The 15,641-nt window shown below is 39.3% G+C and overlaps 1 protein-coding gene and 1 pseudogene across 1 annotated transcript; one reads left to right on the forward strand and one right to left on the reverse strand.

Moving 5' to 3' along the window:
- LOC137007702 (uncharacterized) overlaps positions 1–15,641 on the reverse strand; it is a 1,237,067-nt pseudogene that overhangs the window by 993,202 nt on the left and 228,224 nt on the right.
- On the forward strand, positions 6,861–14,376 carry LOC137006784 (gastrula zinc finger protein XlCGF57.1-like). The gene is made up of 2 exons (XM_067367841.1): positions 6,861–7,044; positions 11,256–14,376. Exons 1-2 carry the CDS (start codon positions 6,894–6,896, stop codon positions 12,347–12,349), a joined length of 1,245 nt encoding a protein of 414 aa, XP_067223942.1. The 5' UTR covers positions 6,861–6,893; the 3' UTR covers positions 12,350–14,376.

Here is a 15,641-nt window from a genome sequence, read left to right on the forward strand (position 1 = left end):
TGGTCTCCTGGAGCATTGGTCTCCCGTCGGACGCCGCGAGAGCCTCCCGATCGAACCTCTGCACTTTATTTTCTGCCTGTCTGCTAGCGAAGCTTACCCGTCTGATGCCATGAGCATTGGTCTCCTGGAGCCTTGGTCTCCCATCAGACGCTGCGAGAGCTCTCCTGGCTGGGCATTCTTTCCGTCCACCACACTATCGACCAACATTTTTCGATTGGTCGGTCAGTCCGAAACTTCGGTCGGTAGGGCTCACCCGTTCAACGCCGTGAGCCTCGGTCTCCCGTCAGACGTAACCAGAGCCCTCCCGATCGGGCGCTCCAAATCATGCGCTCCCCGTCAATCGGCCGGTAGGGCCCGTCCACCTGGCGATGCACGATCCCGTCAGAGGCAACACGGACCCCCCCCAGTTGGACGGTTTAAATCATACTGCTCCTCATTTACCGGCCGGTAGGGCTTTACACATCTGATACAACAAGCATCGGTCTTCTGGAGCCTTGGTCTCCTATCAGATGTTGCGAGAGCCCTCCCGATCGGTCGTTCCAAATTTCAGCTACTCATCGTTTGTCAGGCTAGTAGGGCCCGTCCGCCCGGTACAGTGATACGCTCCCGTCAGTGGCAATACGGGCCCTCCTGGTCAAACGACCAGGCTTCTTGAAATGCCAGTCCGCCAATTCTCGGCGTCTTTTGGGGTCTTTAGTCTGGCGGCTGTCCTTTTGCTCTCTTGCTTTTGGGGGGAGTACTCTGGGTTCGGGCCAAAATTCCGAGCTCGGAGCCCTCCCCCTGGACAGCACGCCAAATACGCATTACTATCTCTATCTAATCATATGTATATGTGAACTCGTGAAATGATGTTTTATTAACAAAATTCGGGAGAAGCAGGTGCAGATTATTAGACTAATTATCACAGGTGGAAAGCATTCAGCTAATCAACCAATGGAGGTATATATACGGCACACTTACCTCCGTTCGTTTGACAGTTTATCAGCATCCCTCCACCACCCCATCTCCTCACTTCTAAATTCCATCTCTCATAACCACATCCGGGGGGAGTACTCTGGGTTCGGGCCAAAATTCCACGCCAAATACGCATTACTATCTCTATCTAATCATATGTATATGTGAACTCGTGAATTACTGTAAAACCATCAATTGCCAGTTTTTTAAGATCATTTAGCAAAGGTTTTAAGATGACATCCAAACCAAACTGTTTAACATATTAATAACGCACCAACAACGCTAAATGAATATGTCTCGCTGCGATCTATATTTTTTGTCCAAACTGCCTAAAGTATAACAGAATGCGCATAGCTTGTGCTTGTTTCTTTTTGACCCCAATGGGTTAACTACTTCAAATTCATCTTCATCTTCATAGAAATGCAGCTGCAGTGCAGTTGGGTGATCTTTAAAAAACGTGTTGTTTGAAAATTTCTCAATCACAGTAGTCTGTTAAAAAATTTGCTGTCTGTCTGGATTATTCTCATTCAGAATTTGATCCCAAATATCCTCATGAGAACAGTAATTTTTTAGCACTTTATCAATGGGTACCAGGGCCAGATTAACACTTTGTTGTATCCTGGGCAACAATATTCAAGGGCCCCATCATCACGACCCCAGGATCACCATAATATGGTCATATACACAATATATTACTGTAATAGTAAATATACTCAAATCTTCAAATTCTAACTGTCATCAGGTGCATTTTGGTTTACAAAATCTAAATACTCATAGAACTACAAATGCACTACTATGTCCCCTATCAAAGACATTCACTCACATATGATGCTATGAAAACAAAACACATCAGCATCTGTATAATCTGGTAAAATTGACCCACTACATTGAGAGGGAGGGAAATATCCTCCATTTTCACAAAAATGAATAAATAAGCAACCACTTTCAAACCATTGTTTATTTAACAACATTTATTCCCAATAGAAATGTATTGAATTGATAGAGCTATAACAGAAGACCACAGACAACACATCAAGAAACATTTTGGTCCTCAGCTCATTTTAAGCAGAAATCACCCTGACAGGGTGACCCTGTTTCCTCAGAATTCAACAAGGCAATCAAGTTATTAGTCCAACACATACAATTTGAAATCTGCCAGTTATCCCTCCACAACAATTTACAGCATTTTAATGAAGCTGGCACCTCAAGGAAAAAATAAATAAATAAAATGCAGTATTACTATTATCTGCTCATAAACATTTTTATCCTAAGCTCATTTTAACTTGTTTTAAAATAGAACAACAACATATCACAGCACAATTAACCAGTTAAACATTTTAGTGCTACTTCCAAGTCCGGACTCCCTTACCGATGCAGGATACTTGACGGCCCGGTTCTGGAAAGCTTCAGGCCCTCGGTAAATCGCTTCTTCCCTGCAGGATCCCCAGGGAGTAGAGGCGTTGAGATGCAGGGGCTGCTCCCAGACTCGACTAGCGGCTCAGGTGGCGGCGGCGCCGGCGGAGACACTGGAGACCCGCCATCACCGCTTCCCTCTACGATCAGACTCGCTGCCTCTGGGTTGTTGCTTGAAGTTGCTGCTGGCTCTTCGCTCTCCGGGCTGTAAACGTAAGCTGGCGGTGTAGAAAAGTCCTGGCTAGCTGAGTTGTCCTCGTCGTTGATGGAAGCTGACTTAACAGAACTGTCGGCAACATTAACAGGAGTGAAATTACCTATTTTAAGTATATACTTTAAATTTTCTGCGTTTCTGATGTCCTTTTCCTTTTTTAATTTCCGCTTCGCGCTCCCACTTAGCTTCTCCATGTCAGATTTTTTTCTGTTGTAGCAACGCCTGACGTAACCCGCTCGGCGTAACATTTGACCAACCTCATGCGGACTGACCAATGAGGAGAGGGTCTAACTTGAGGCCCTCTCTTCATTGGTCAGTCCGCATGAGACTGACTTTCAACCGCTCTCAACTCACGTTCAAAGTCATAGCCAGCGCAGCGTCTCTCTGTGCAGCGCAAAAGCCCGTGTTGACAGTTTGTTTAATATAAAGCGGGAGATTACCAGATACAGTATTTTGCCCGTGCCCTTGCTACCCTAGGCCCTTTAGAGGTCTTGGGCCCCTGGGCAATTGCCCAGTTGCCCATATGGTTAATCCGGCCCTGATGGGTACATATGAATAGGAGCCCACTGAGTGTCCTACAGAGTCCCTTAACTTAAAATGGACAGGTTCTGTCATGTTAAGCTTAAATTTACAATGGTCTTTTATCATGTTTTATCTTTGTCGAGTTTTTCCACGGATGAACCAATTCAGAAAATATTTGAAGCTGGAATACACATCAATGAAAAAGAGTCAAGGAAATCAACCGAATCCTGATTTTTTTACTTTTCATGGCATGCTACTGTTAGCTATCGATTATGTTTACAAGCATAACTTAAGCTATCGTTAACTACACTAAGCACTTTATGGCTTGTTGCTAGTTGGGTTACGCACATAGTTATTTTAAAGTTATTTTGTTCAGATAGTCAATTAAGCCATGTAAAATGCTTCCACTTGCCATCGCCATTAGCCTATTTAACCCCTGCAGACTTGGGCAGTGAAACCCATTTTTCCTGCTTTGCGCCGTCTGCTCTGGATTATGAAATCTGCGCAAATTAAACGACATTTTTCAATTCTCAACAAAATTTTACATGACTTGTCCCATAAATGTTCTTTCTTAATTAAAAATATTTTTTCAGGCTAGACTATCACGTCTTGCGTCTTTTGCAGCGTCTCGCGCAATAGCTCAGCGTTTTTATGCTGACTTCACATGCTATCGGAATTATGGTAAATATTAGTAACGTTAACTAGTTAAATATTATTTGTCATGAACACACTCTTAAATTAAAAATTGAGTGCGATGAGCTGTTCTGCAACTAATTTTATTACTAGCACACCTGGCACATGTCTCTAAAGTGGAAATTAAGGGTGCTTTCACACTTGATTCGATTGCCTGGACCGAAATCCGAGTTCGATTGCTCCCCCCTCCCCCTCCCCCTGTGTATGCTGCTTAAAAGGCTGACATACCCATGCCGGTACAGTGATATGATGCAAAGATTTGGTCAACGACAAGTCCCAGTCCTGTGCATGGCCACAAACTCTGTGCTGGACTACATATATTCTGCACATCATCAGAGGATAACTCAGTGGAATGACAACATACAACCCTGCAGCATTGAAAATATATGCTGACTGCATCCATCATATAGGAGCCCCTCTTGACAACTGCTTTGGATTCATAGATGGCACTGTACGACCCATTGCCAGACCAGGTGTGACACAGAGGATCCTATATAATGGTCCCAAACGAATTCACAGTCTAAAATATCAGGCAGTAGCCATTCCTACTGGTTTGATTGCCCATCTGTACGGCCCTGTAGGTCTGTCATTACCTTTAAAATTGATAAAAAAATAAAATAAAAAAATGATATAGCATATAAAGAAGCATGACTCAGGAATGCTGGCAGAATCTGGACTATTGACACTGCTGGAACATCATGCCATGCCTGTAGATGGTCATCCAATGTGTGTGTACAGCGACCCAGCATTCCCACTGCGTGTGCATCTGCAAGCCCCATTTCGACATGTTGGAATTCAACAAAAGAATGAGTGAAGTCAGAGTGTCTGTGGAATGATTGTTTGGGGACACAGAAAACTATTTTCAAGTTCATGGACTTCAAAAAGAATTTTAAAATTGGTTTGAGTAGTGTTGGAAAACTGTATGTTGTATCTGCTTTGTTAAGAAATGCACTTACTTGTCTGTTTGGTAATCAGACATTGCAGTTTTTTTTAACTTGGATCCTCCACACATTCATGACTATTTTTCATGAGGTAACACATGCACAGCTTTACTGTGCTACATATGTATAAATAAATGAAGAAAAGAATGAGACATTTTAAAAGAATGAGACATTTTATAATAACATATTTTATTATTTTAATATTAACAAAAATATAAACTATATAGTTTAGTACACAAACGCACAATATACATAGCACAAAATCTTATTAGAAATGTTATATTTTATGTTAACAGATTTTATATTTTATTAACAAGCATTTATATGTTAAAATGTTTTATAAATAAATGTTTTTTCAAATTGCAAAAGACTGAAAGAATAAAATAATCACTATTTCTTTGACATACTTTCAATGAGACTAAGTAATGCTTGCCCTTGCTGTTGCTGAAGTAGCATAGTCTGCATTGCCTGCATTTGCTGTTGCTGTTGTTGAATTAGTTGCATCATTTCACTCATCTGCCTTTGTGCCTGTTGTGCTGCTTTTGCTTGCTCTTCGACTTGTATTTTTTTTTTATTCCAATTCCTTTTCCCTTAGAACCCTCTCAGTCTGGCTTCTCTCCCTCAAAAACTCAATGGTATCATTCCCACTCCTTCTCCTACGTTTTAGGGATGGGCAGATCGATCCTAAAGTATCGATACTTTCGATACTGGCGTGGTATCAAAAAGATCGATTCTCAAATGGAAGTATCGATCTGTTTTTTTTTTTTGGGGGGGGGGATATTTTAATAATAGTAGTACGCCGTATATTATTTAAAATTTACTTAAATAGGAACGGCAGTGGGAACTACATCTTCTTCCGCTGTATCTCCGCTTGTCGAGACAGTGTTCCCTCACTCTGTCAAAGACAAGCAAGCACGCACAGCGCAGGATTTTAAAGGGAGACGAGTGCGTGGCTGCGGTCATGACTGAAAGAAAAAGAAGCATAATCTGGAGTTATTACACTCCAGTTAAGAATGATGAAGCTTCGTGTGACGTTTGTCAAAAAACAATACGCCACACTTTTTTCAAAAGCAAGAGATTTTGATCAGTCAAAGAAAAACAGGCTGAAGAGGAGAATGTCAACATTCACTTTGTTTCATCTCAAAAACATATAAAGGAAAGAAATGTAGAAACGTGACAATTATTGAGAAAAGGTTTGTGAGACATGTTAATTTTTTTTGTTATATTTTGTTTTTAGCCTACAGTGATATCTCTGTTCATTTAATTTATAATTTTCAGTATTTTTTAATAAATGTAAAAAAAGAATCATGTCAATTGCAGTTTATTTAATATTAATAATGATGTCTATCAAAAAACAATATAAATCACTCACATGAAAATATTTAATTGGAGTATCGGTATTGGTATCGATATTGTCGATAGTCGTCTTGAAAGTACTTGGTATCGGATCGGAAAGAAAATGATTGGTATCGCCCACCCCTACTAGGTTTGTTGTTTCTCCAGTCCTCTCCCTCTTCACTAAGCCTCCTGTTGGTCTGGCTCACCCTCTCCATGGCCTTCTTCCTCGCCTCTTGAACTTTAATGTGTTTCAATTCGGACACATGAATGAACTCTGCTTTATGAATTCATACAACCTTTTTACCATGATTGTTTGTATCATATTTGTCACTGTTTTAATTTTAAAAGAAATATTATCTGGTAAACAGTCAATGCTGCGTCTGTACGGGACTTTTATTTTGGAGTGACGACATGACGTCATAAGACTGCGATCCTGCATCTGCTGTGATTCTGCTGAAGAAAGGTTTGTTTTAATCGATAGAAACAGTTCAATGATCTATAGTTGTGTGTTTTGTTTTAAACAAGCAATGTTAAGTTAGTTTATTTACTATTTAATGTAACATTGTGATTCTTTATCTAACTGCAGTGAACGTGCTGCTCAAACATGAACAACAAACACTAACAAACTAATCATGTTTTCATCAGTCATACATGCCTAAATGTGAAGTTTATTCATTTGCAGCATTAGTTTTTTAGAGATCTTTTTGTCTAACCGGGTCATTAGACCAATAACTCTTTTTTAAAAATGGCGTTTAAAAAAAGAGACTGAAGACATGAAGATGGAGTTCATTAAAGAGGAGGAGAATGAAGATATAAAGATGGTGTTTATTAAAGAGGAGACTGAAGACTTGTTTATTAAAGAGGAAGAGACTGAAGACATGAAGATTGAGTTTAATAAAGAGGAGTTTGAAGACATGAAGATTGAAGAAACATTCAGTGTGAAACATGAAGATACTGAGGAACAAACAGGTTGGTTTTATTCTCACAGCTGAACTCAGTCATTTGATCATTATTAAAATGTCCAGCTCTACAGAAATAGAGAATTTACAGAAGTATAATTTTAGAGAGAAGTGTCCTAATTCACTCAATTCACTCAATCGGTTCATTCACTCAAGTGGACGTACTGTAGAGCTAGAGTTAGTGTTTGGTAACTTGTAATTAAGCATTATTAACTATTATTATAGTGAGTACATGTAGTAATGTGTACATCACTTTAAAATTCAATGTTTCCATTAAATGTGATCCTGGACCACAAAACCAGTCGTATGTCGCACGGGTATATTTGGGGGCACTATTTAAATTATTTAAAAAAATATATAAATGTTAAGCAAAACAGGTTGCAATGTCAAGTTACTAAAACTGATATGTTGTGTGTACGCGAGGCGTCGGCGCGATCACTTGAATTTTCTTATAAAAGTGGAAACAACTCTAAAATGGGCTAGACCTACTCAGACATTTATGGTCACATAGATGTAACACCATTTGAATCTGTGAAGGGTTAAATAGCCTACTTATTTTATTTTACAATCAATGTTTTGTTTTTATTGTGAGTGTACAAAAATAATAGGGCTATAAGAAAAGATGGAGAAGCCAGATCAGTCCAAACAACAATACTTATAATTTCTGGTGGTGCGTAGATCAGAAAATCAATCCAAGATCAAAAGGATGAAAGATCCACACAAGAGAACAATTAAGTCCAATGTTTATTGTCCAGAGGCCAAAAAGTGCAAAACGTTTTCGGGATCAACCCTTCATCAGTGCCATGATTTCAATCATACACCTGTATCCATTTAATAAGCTTATTACCGTAATCATTGTAGAAGACAGGACCTCCAATACTCACACCACAAAGGTAAATATATATACTCAGTTATACAACACTTTTAAAAATACATATTACTTTTCATATTTTCACCAATATACATTATAATACTTGATTCACACCTAAAAAATACTAAATATCTGTTTCCTTTCTGTGAACTTCTCCGAAACTCATATGGCCTAGTCTATTGTCGTATTTTTCCCCTTTCATTTTTTTAGTATGTTAATTATTTAAGTGATAAATTTGGTGCTTAGACATAGGCTATTTGTTCATGTAGGCTAAAACTAAACCCCTGGGATTTTTTTAATGATTCACAGATGCTTATCAATTCTAATTTTCTTTAATTCTAATTTAATATGATCTTGTCAATTAATGACAAGATGATCACAACTCTTACAACGTGATTAATATTCATGAACCAAGCAGCTCATCAATCTTTAGTGTGTTGTCATTAGTGGTAGAATTAGTAGTAGTATTATCTTCTTTTAATAATAATTACTATTATCTGTTTTTTTACATAATCACTGAATGACAAAAAATATCTTAAGCACCACCACCAGTTCTGCTTAGTTAAAATGGCAAATGTGCGTTCATGGTTACCAAGTTTTAGTTCTTGTTAATAAAGTTCTATTATTAAATAATGCTTGATTATCATAATATTGTATAATGCTTGATTGACTGATGTTAAGAGCTTTGCCATTTTACAAAGATAAGCTAATTTGGTGGAATCATATATAATTTTTTGTTCCAGCTTTATTACGTGCTGTCGTCTCTGCTGGTTTCAAAATATGTCTCCGTTTTCTGCTCGTCCGGCGCTTTGCAACAACACAACCTTGTTTCTGCAGTGACTTTAAATAGGTTTCCTACAACACTGTCTGATGTTTATGTTTGACGAGGTGTGAGAAAGTCAAATAAACCACGCAAAATCTGATCAGAGCGTTTGGACTGAAACAGACTTCCAGAAATACAATTTTTGAATAGGATTTCAAACCACATATGAATGTAGCTGGAAATGGATTTGTATAAATCACATTTTATGTTGTGGTTGTATGATTGGTCATGGGAGCTGATCAATTGTTGTTCATGGTTATTGTGCCACCAGCTGGCAGCAGTAAGTGTGACACATATTCAAGCCTTTTAAAATAGTCCTTTTATAGTTGCAGTACTTTCTGGAATATAAGTGCATCTATAAATCAGCTCCATAGCAGATTCCAAGCAATCCGAGCAAAGAGCTCAGAGAGGTACATTTAAAGTAGCTAGACAGATTCTGCCAGTGTTGGTTCAGTGTAAACAATGATGTACATCTGAGTCCTTAAGATGGAGGGAAGTTAGCTAGGGAAGGGCATAAAAATCTGCACTTGAGCGCAGCCCTAGAGTACCTCAACAGGACACTTTGTCGATTTATTTGAAATATACATTTCCGATCATGAGTCTCTAATAATGAGCTGATGAACCTAGAGCAAGAATACCCAATCCTGTTTCTGGAGATCTACATACATGCAGAGTTCAGATACAATCCTGATCGAACACACCTGCCCCTGAAGATCTTAGTTCACTGCTTCAGGTGTGTTTGATCAGGATTGGAGCTGAACTCTGCAGGAAATGTAGATCCAAAGCCACTGGAAGGCAAGCCTGCAGCCTTTAGCCCAAATAGCGTAACAGCTAATGCTAACGCTCCGCCCCCTGCGGTACACAGGGAATGAGACCGGAGGCTGTTTTTTGAATAGAAGTCAATGGATGAGAGGCTTCACTATGCTGATTAAACAGCTTTTGTGGGGAAATAGCTAATCATTTAATTCATTGACAGCCTGTTTGCTAATCTTCAGCATGTTTTACACTAAACAATGCTTTAGTTGGGAACTAAATGTAGATTTTAGCTTGATTAAAATGTATTTTTTTTTTAGAGAAGGCAGACTAGGGAATGTTGCAACTGATATCACTGCCATTACACGATAGGCTGAGAGGTTCCAAACGTGATTAAGTTAGCTGTTACGCTTTCTCCAATGGTAAGAGACACAGACCTTCTCATCTCCCTGTAATGTACAATCTCTGGTAGATCTCCATAAACAGGTTGTCTAGTGTTTCATTTCTATTCAATTGTGCTCCGTCTGTTTGATGTACATGTTTCATACTGGTATTCGTTCACTGAAGTCTGTGAAATTTATTGGAGCCTGTTGTCAGAAAATGCACATTTGCATGATTTTATAACATTTACAGGTAAGAGTATAACCATAAAATGTAAATTTTGTGCTGAGGGAAACACATTTCATAAGCATTCTTTCTTTCCGTCTGATGTCACTAGTGTGATCTCTCTGTACCGTGCCCTGGCCCACTTGAAAAGTCAAAGTTGGATTAGGCTTGAGCGCGGTACGGTTGTAGTAAGGTCGCTAACCATGCCGGAGTACAGAATGGCTACTACTATTGTTTGTGCTTTGTCTGACATCATTACAACAAATGTCTTCTATTACTTATTGAATAGTAAAATACTTTTCAATTAATTCAAGTATGTTTAGGTTTATATCAAGTCCGGTTATCATCTTAGTGATGAACAGGAACTGTAGTTTGCAAATTCCTTCATCAATGTCAGTAATCTTCTAACAAGCTTCACCAGATGTGAAAAATACAGCAGACATACAAAATGTGCAGTGGTGGGTCCCTTTGGACCTGGTTTGAAAACCACTGGTGTATTGAGTATAAGGTCTATAGATGGGATGGATAACTCTGGTCCTGGAGGGACACTATTCTGCAGAGTTTAGCTCAATCCCTGATCAAACATGATCAAACAGACCTGCAAAATTTAACACAACCCCATTATTTAATCGTAAAGGTTGATTTATACTTCTGTGTCTGACCTACGCCAGAGCCTCTGCACCGTAGACTATGCATCTGTTTTCATTTACACTTCTGTGCCGTTGTCCGCATCGTAGTGCATGCAGACTACTGATAGGCGGTGTCCACGGTCATGTTGAGTATCAAGGTCAAAGCCAAAGAAGAAGCTGTTTGTCATGTACTTTGACAGAAAAGCTTACAAATAGAGGTGGCAGCAAATAGGTAACCACAAACAAATTATAGCGCTTGCAGTCTGGGTAGAATAGACCTTTTCAAAGAGGTGCGCTTCAGGCTGCATTGTACAGGCTACACACCCTACGCCCTACCTACGGCATACACAACGCAGAAGTATAAATCAGCAGTCTTCAGGAATGTTTGAAAATTGAAACTTAACTCTGCAAAAGAGTGGTCCTCCAGTACCAAACCTGCCCATCCCAGATCCATAAGATAGGATAGGGTATAGATCATACATCTAGTTGATTTTGATGCTTTAAATGTTTAAATTGTTTTATCTCTATTTTTTCCCTAGACCTAACGGCACTGAAAGAGGCTAACCATGAACTTAATGAAAAAGAAGAGACAAAACATTATAATTCCACTGTAGAAAAGCCTCGTACCTGTCAAGAGTGTGGAAAGAGTTTCAGTCATAAAGGAAGCCTTAATGTCCACATGAGAATTCATACTGGAGAAAAGCCTCATACCTGTCAAGAGTGTGGAAAGAGTTTCAGTCGAAAAGAAAACCTTACAGTCCACATGAGAATTCACACTGGAGAAAAGCCTTACACCTGTCAAGAGTGTGGAAAGGGTTTCAGTCACAAAGTACACCTTGAAATCCACATGAGAGTTCACACTGGAGAAAAGCCTTACAACTGCAGACAGTGTGGAAAGAGTTTCAGACATAAAGGAAGCCTTATAGTCCACATGAGAATTCACGTTAGAGAGAACCCATTCAATTGCAAACAGTGTGGAAAGAGTTTCAGTCAAAAAGGAAAACTCAAAATCCACATGAGAGTTCACACTGGAGAAAAGCTTCACACCTGCCAACAGTGTGAAAAGAGTTTCAGTCGAAAAGAAGGCCTTATAGCCCACATGATAATTCACACTGGAGAAAAGCCTTACACCTGCACTCTGTGCGGGAATGGCTTCACACAGGAATGTAGCCTCAGGCAACACATGAGAATTCACACTGGAGAGAAACCTTTCACCTGCCAACAGTGTGGAAAGAGATTCATTCGAAAAGCAAGCCTTACAGCCCACATGAGAGTTCACACTGGAGAAAAGCTTTACACCTGCCAACAGTGTGGAAAGAGTTTCATTCGAAAAGAAGGCCTTATAGCTCACATGAGCACTCACACTGGAGAAAAGCCTTACACCTGCACTCTATGCGGGAATGGCTTCACACAGGAACGAAGCCTCAGGCAACACATGAGAATTCACACTGGAGAGAGCCTGTTCACCTGTCAACAGTGCGGAAAGGGTTTCAGTGAGAAAGGAAACTTTAAAGTCCACATGAGAACTCACACTGGAGAAAAGCCTTATACCTGCCAACAGTGTGAAAAGAGTTTCAGTCAAAAACGACACCTTATAGTACACATGAGAGTTCACACTGGAGAAAAGCTTTAAGCCTCATTTACGCTGCACGCGGCTACTGAAGCCGATACACGGCCACTTTAGTCAATGCTCGTATTTAAACCAGCCGTGCTGTGGTGCATTTCAGAAGTGTCCCAGGCTATTTTTGATGGATTCCATTGCCTCTTCACTATATATCTATTCACTATATAAAGAATATATATATATATATATATATATATATCCTTTTTGAATGATTGCATGAGTGATTATAATAAGTGTGATAAACAATAATCAATATGTAACCTCTTATTATTTGAGTGAAATATTTCATAAACAACCATAGAATGATTACGTGGCTGTTGAAATGTTCCTATCAGGAGATCTTCTGATATCTGTGTCTTTGTCTGTTCATTTGGTGACTCTCTCAACATGTGTCCAGTAGGGGTGTAACGGTACACGTATTTGTACCGAACCGTTTCGGTACAGGGCTTTCGGTACGGTGCACGTGTGTACCGAAGCATTACATTGCAACCAATATTCACCACCAATAACCGCAATAAGCTCTGCGTTTTGTTACTTTCGATAAGAAACAAAGTATCATCCTTCAAATTCTGTCCACGAAATCATGAAGTTTAAACAGAAAATGCCATTTTGACGTACTTTGATGTGGGGTGACAGATCACTGTACAGGCGCCTCAGTTCAACCGGCAGCGCGGAGCGCAAGTGAATGTGTTCATCTCTTCCTCCTTAATACTAGTTACAGAATAAACATGAAAGAACATCTGAAGGTATGTTGCAAGATTCAGTACAACTTACTGAAACGGTCATATCTCATGTAATCGCTCATTCAGTGTTTCAACGGTGGAAAGACATCAATGAAAGCTTCCGTATTCAACAATATGTCATGATGCATTTACCTCAGAAAAGCCATTCAGTGTTCACAGCTTGTTAGTTCGCTATAGAGAAATGAACTCTTTCGCTTAATATATGCACTGTATTAGCCAATATATTCATTATTTTACTTAATCTTTTAGATCCTGATTAGGCTATCTATTAGAAATGATTATATTTCAACAACGAATTGGAGTAAAAACTTTTAGAAGTTAATGCAAAAACTGCCTTAGGTGCAGCTTACAGGTTTGCATACAATTTGTTATTTGAGTGTTGATTATTTTATCTAAAAATAAAAAGCAATTGAATTTAGGCTAATAGTTTGGGCTTCTTTCAAGTTGGGGCTACCTACATAGTTTATAGCATTAGCAGAGATCTTTTTTTTTTTGTCCTTAAGAAACTTTTAGTTTTAATTTAATTTAATATATTTAAAGACAAAAACACATTTTTTTCAGTAAACCTCTGTTTAATAATAAAAAAAAGCAATTTTATGTTTAGTTTTCTCTCCACCTGCTGTACTGAAAACTGTACCGAACCGTGACTTCAAAACTGAGGTACGTACCGAACCGTGAGTTTTGTGTACCGTTACACCCCTAGTGTCCAGCCATAGATCCATGTTTCACTAACACCCTGCACAGCTAGGTCGCAAAAGGTCACTCCAGCTACTGGACTACATGACTCTCTCTTATTTCACAGTGTTATCCTGTCTCTATGTACTTCATCAAAGAATAAACATGAATATTATACGTAATTCTCCTCAGAACTAGAACATGTTATCTTATGTTTTGAGAAACCTTCCTGTTTATAGTTGGAGCCTGGGCAGACTTCAACCTTGAAGAAGCTGTGTATCTGTGTATGTGTGCTAATATTCTGTGCAGGTTCTGACAATTGGCAGTTCGGCTGGAGACTGAGAGACGCCACTTCATGACCCAGAGGGACATACAGTCCCTAAATCCAGGGTTCCCTTGTCAGCATCCTGATGCATGGAGATATGCTTCTTACTATCTGTCCATGTGTGGAAGATTTCTAATCTTGTCTATCTTCCCATAGCCAATCAGAATAAATTTTACCTTAGTAATGACGTAGTTAGTAGACTCTGTTAGAGTATAATTGGTGTGAAAAATGTGAATGTACGCAGAGCGGCCTACGAACTCCTTGTGAGACTTGAAGCTGACTTCTGCTGATGAAACTGCAAACTATTCTTCAGTAAAATTTCTTCAATTGATTACATTTCTGACTCCTGGTCTCTCATTCAACATATCTGGTCAAGGTCCTAAAACTGTTTATTCCCAACAGAACACATGAATATTCACACTGGAGAGAAGCCTTTTACATGTGATCAGTGTGGAAAGACTTTTTAAAGATAAGACTAATTAAAGATAAAAGACAGATTTAAAGATAACCTTAAGGTCCACATGAAAATTCACTCGAAAGAGAACTCTTTTAGAAGTCATCACTGTGGAAAGAGCAGAGGTGTAAAGAGTACCTGAAAACCATAATTGAGTAAAAGTACAGATACCTTACAGCAAAAATTATTTCATTACAAGTTTCAAGTCACCATTTCTAATACAACTTGAGTAAAAGTCTTGGAGTATCTGAGACTTTAACAGTGCTTTAACAGTATTTGTGGCGAGCCGGGTGGGCGAAAGCCATGAGGGAACGGAGCGAGCCCGGTAAGGCGAGTGTTAACAATGTTCACCTGCGAGTCGCACCGGCCTCGAGTCTCTCATGGAGGAGCTCCGGAAGCATAAAAGGAGGAGTGACAACAGTGAAGGACGAGAGAGGACCAGGCCTGGACTTTATTTTATGTTTGGTTATGTTTGTGTGGCCGGCAGACGTCCACACATACGTCTACCTTTGAGGCTCTGTATGAGTTGATGTTACTAGAACAATTTAAGAATACTTTAACTGAAGATGCGGCTGTTTTTATAACAGAACGAAAAATTAAAACTGTAGAGGAGGCTTCGGTTCTCGCTGATGAATATGTTCTGACACACAAAGGTGAAGTTAGGAAAAATCGTTAGCATTGTACAGAGAATTCTTTAGAGAATGTTGAGTCCTTTTCATTTGGTGGTGGTAAGCCTGTGAGAAAAGTAAAGTCCCCCGTTGAGAGAGTCAAGTCACCTTTATTTATATAGCGCTTTTTACAATGCAGATTGTGTCAAAGCAGCTTTACATTGATAACTGGTATATAATTTGGGCTGCACAGCAGCTCTTAAAGAATAGTGTCAATGCAGGCAGATCAAAAGCACTGTTTAATAAATGTCAAGAATACTGTTGAATATCAAATGTCAAGTGTCCCCAACTAAGCAAGCCAAAGGCGACAGCGGCAAGGAACCCAAACTCAACAGGTGACATCAGGTGGCAGATAGGTGTTAAAATGGAGAGAAAAAAACCTTGGGAGAAACCAGCTTAGTCGGGGGGCCAGTTCTCCTCTGGCGAAGAGTGCTTT

This window comes from Chanodichthys erythropterus, chromosome 3 (assembly GCF_024489055.1).
Source record: "Chanodichthys erythropterus isolate Z2021 chromosome 3, ASM2448905v1, whole genome shotgun sequence".
Classification (NCBI taxonomy): Eukaryota; Metazoa; Chordata; class Actinopteri; order Cypriniformes; family Xenocyprididae; genus Chanodichthys; species Chanodichthys erythropterus.

Excerpts from the sequence above, each read along its gene's own strand:
- LOC137006784 (XM_067367841.1), top strand. The coding sequence starts at position 6,894 with ATGGTGTTTATTAAAGAGGAGACTGAAGACTTGTTTATTAAAGAGGAA. Across the intron at positions 7,045-11,255 it reads AGATACTGAGGAACAAACAG|ACCTAACGGCACTGAAAGAG; the intron begins GTTGGTTTTATT and ends TTTTTTCCCTAG.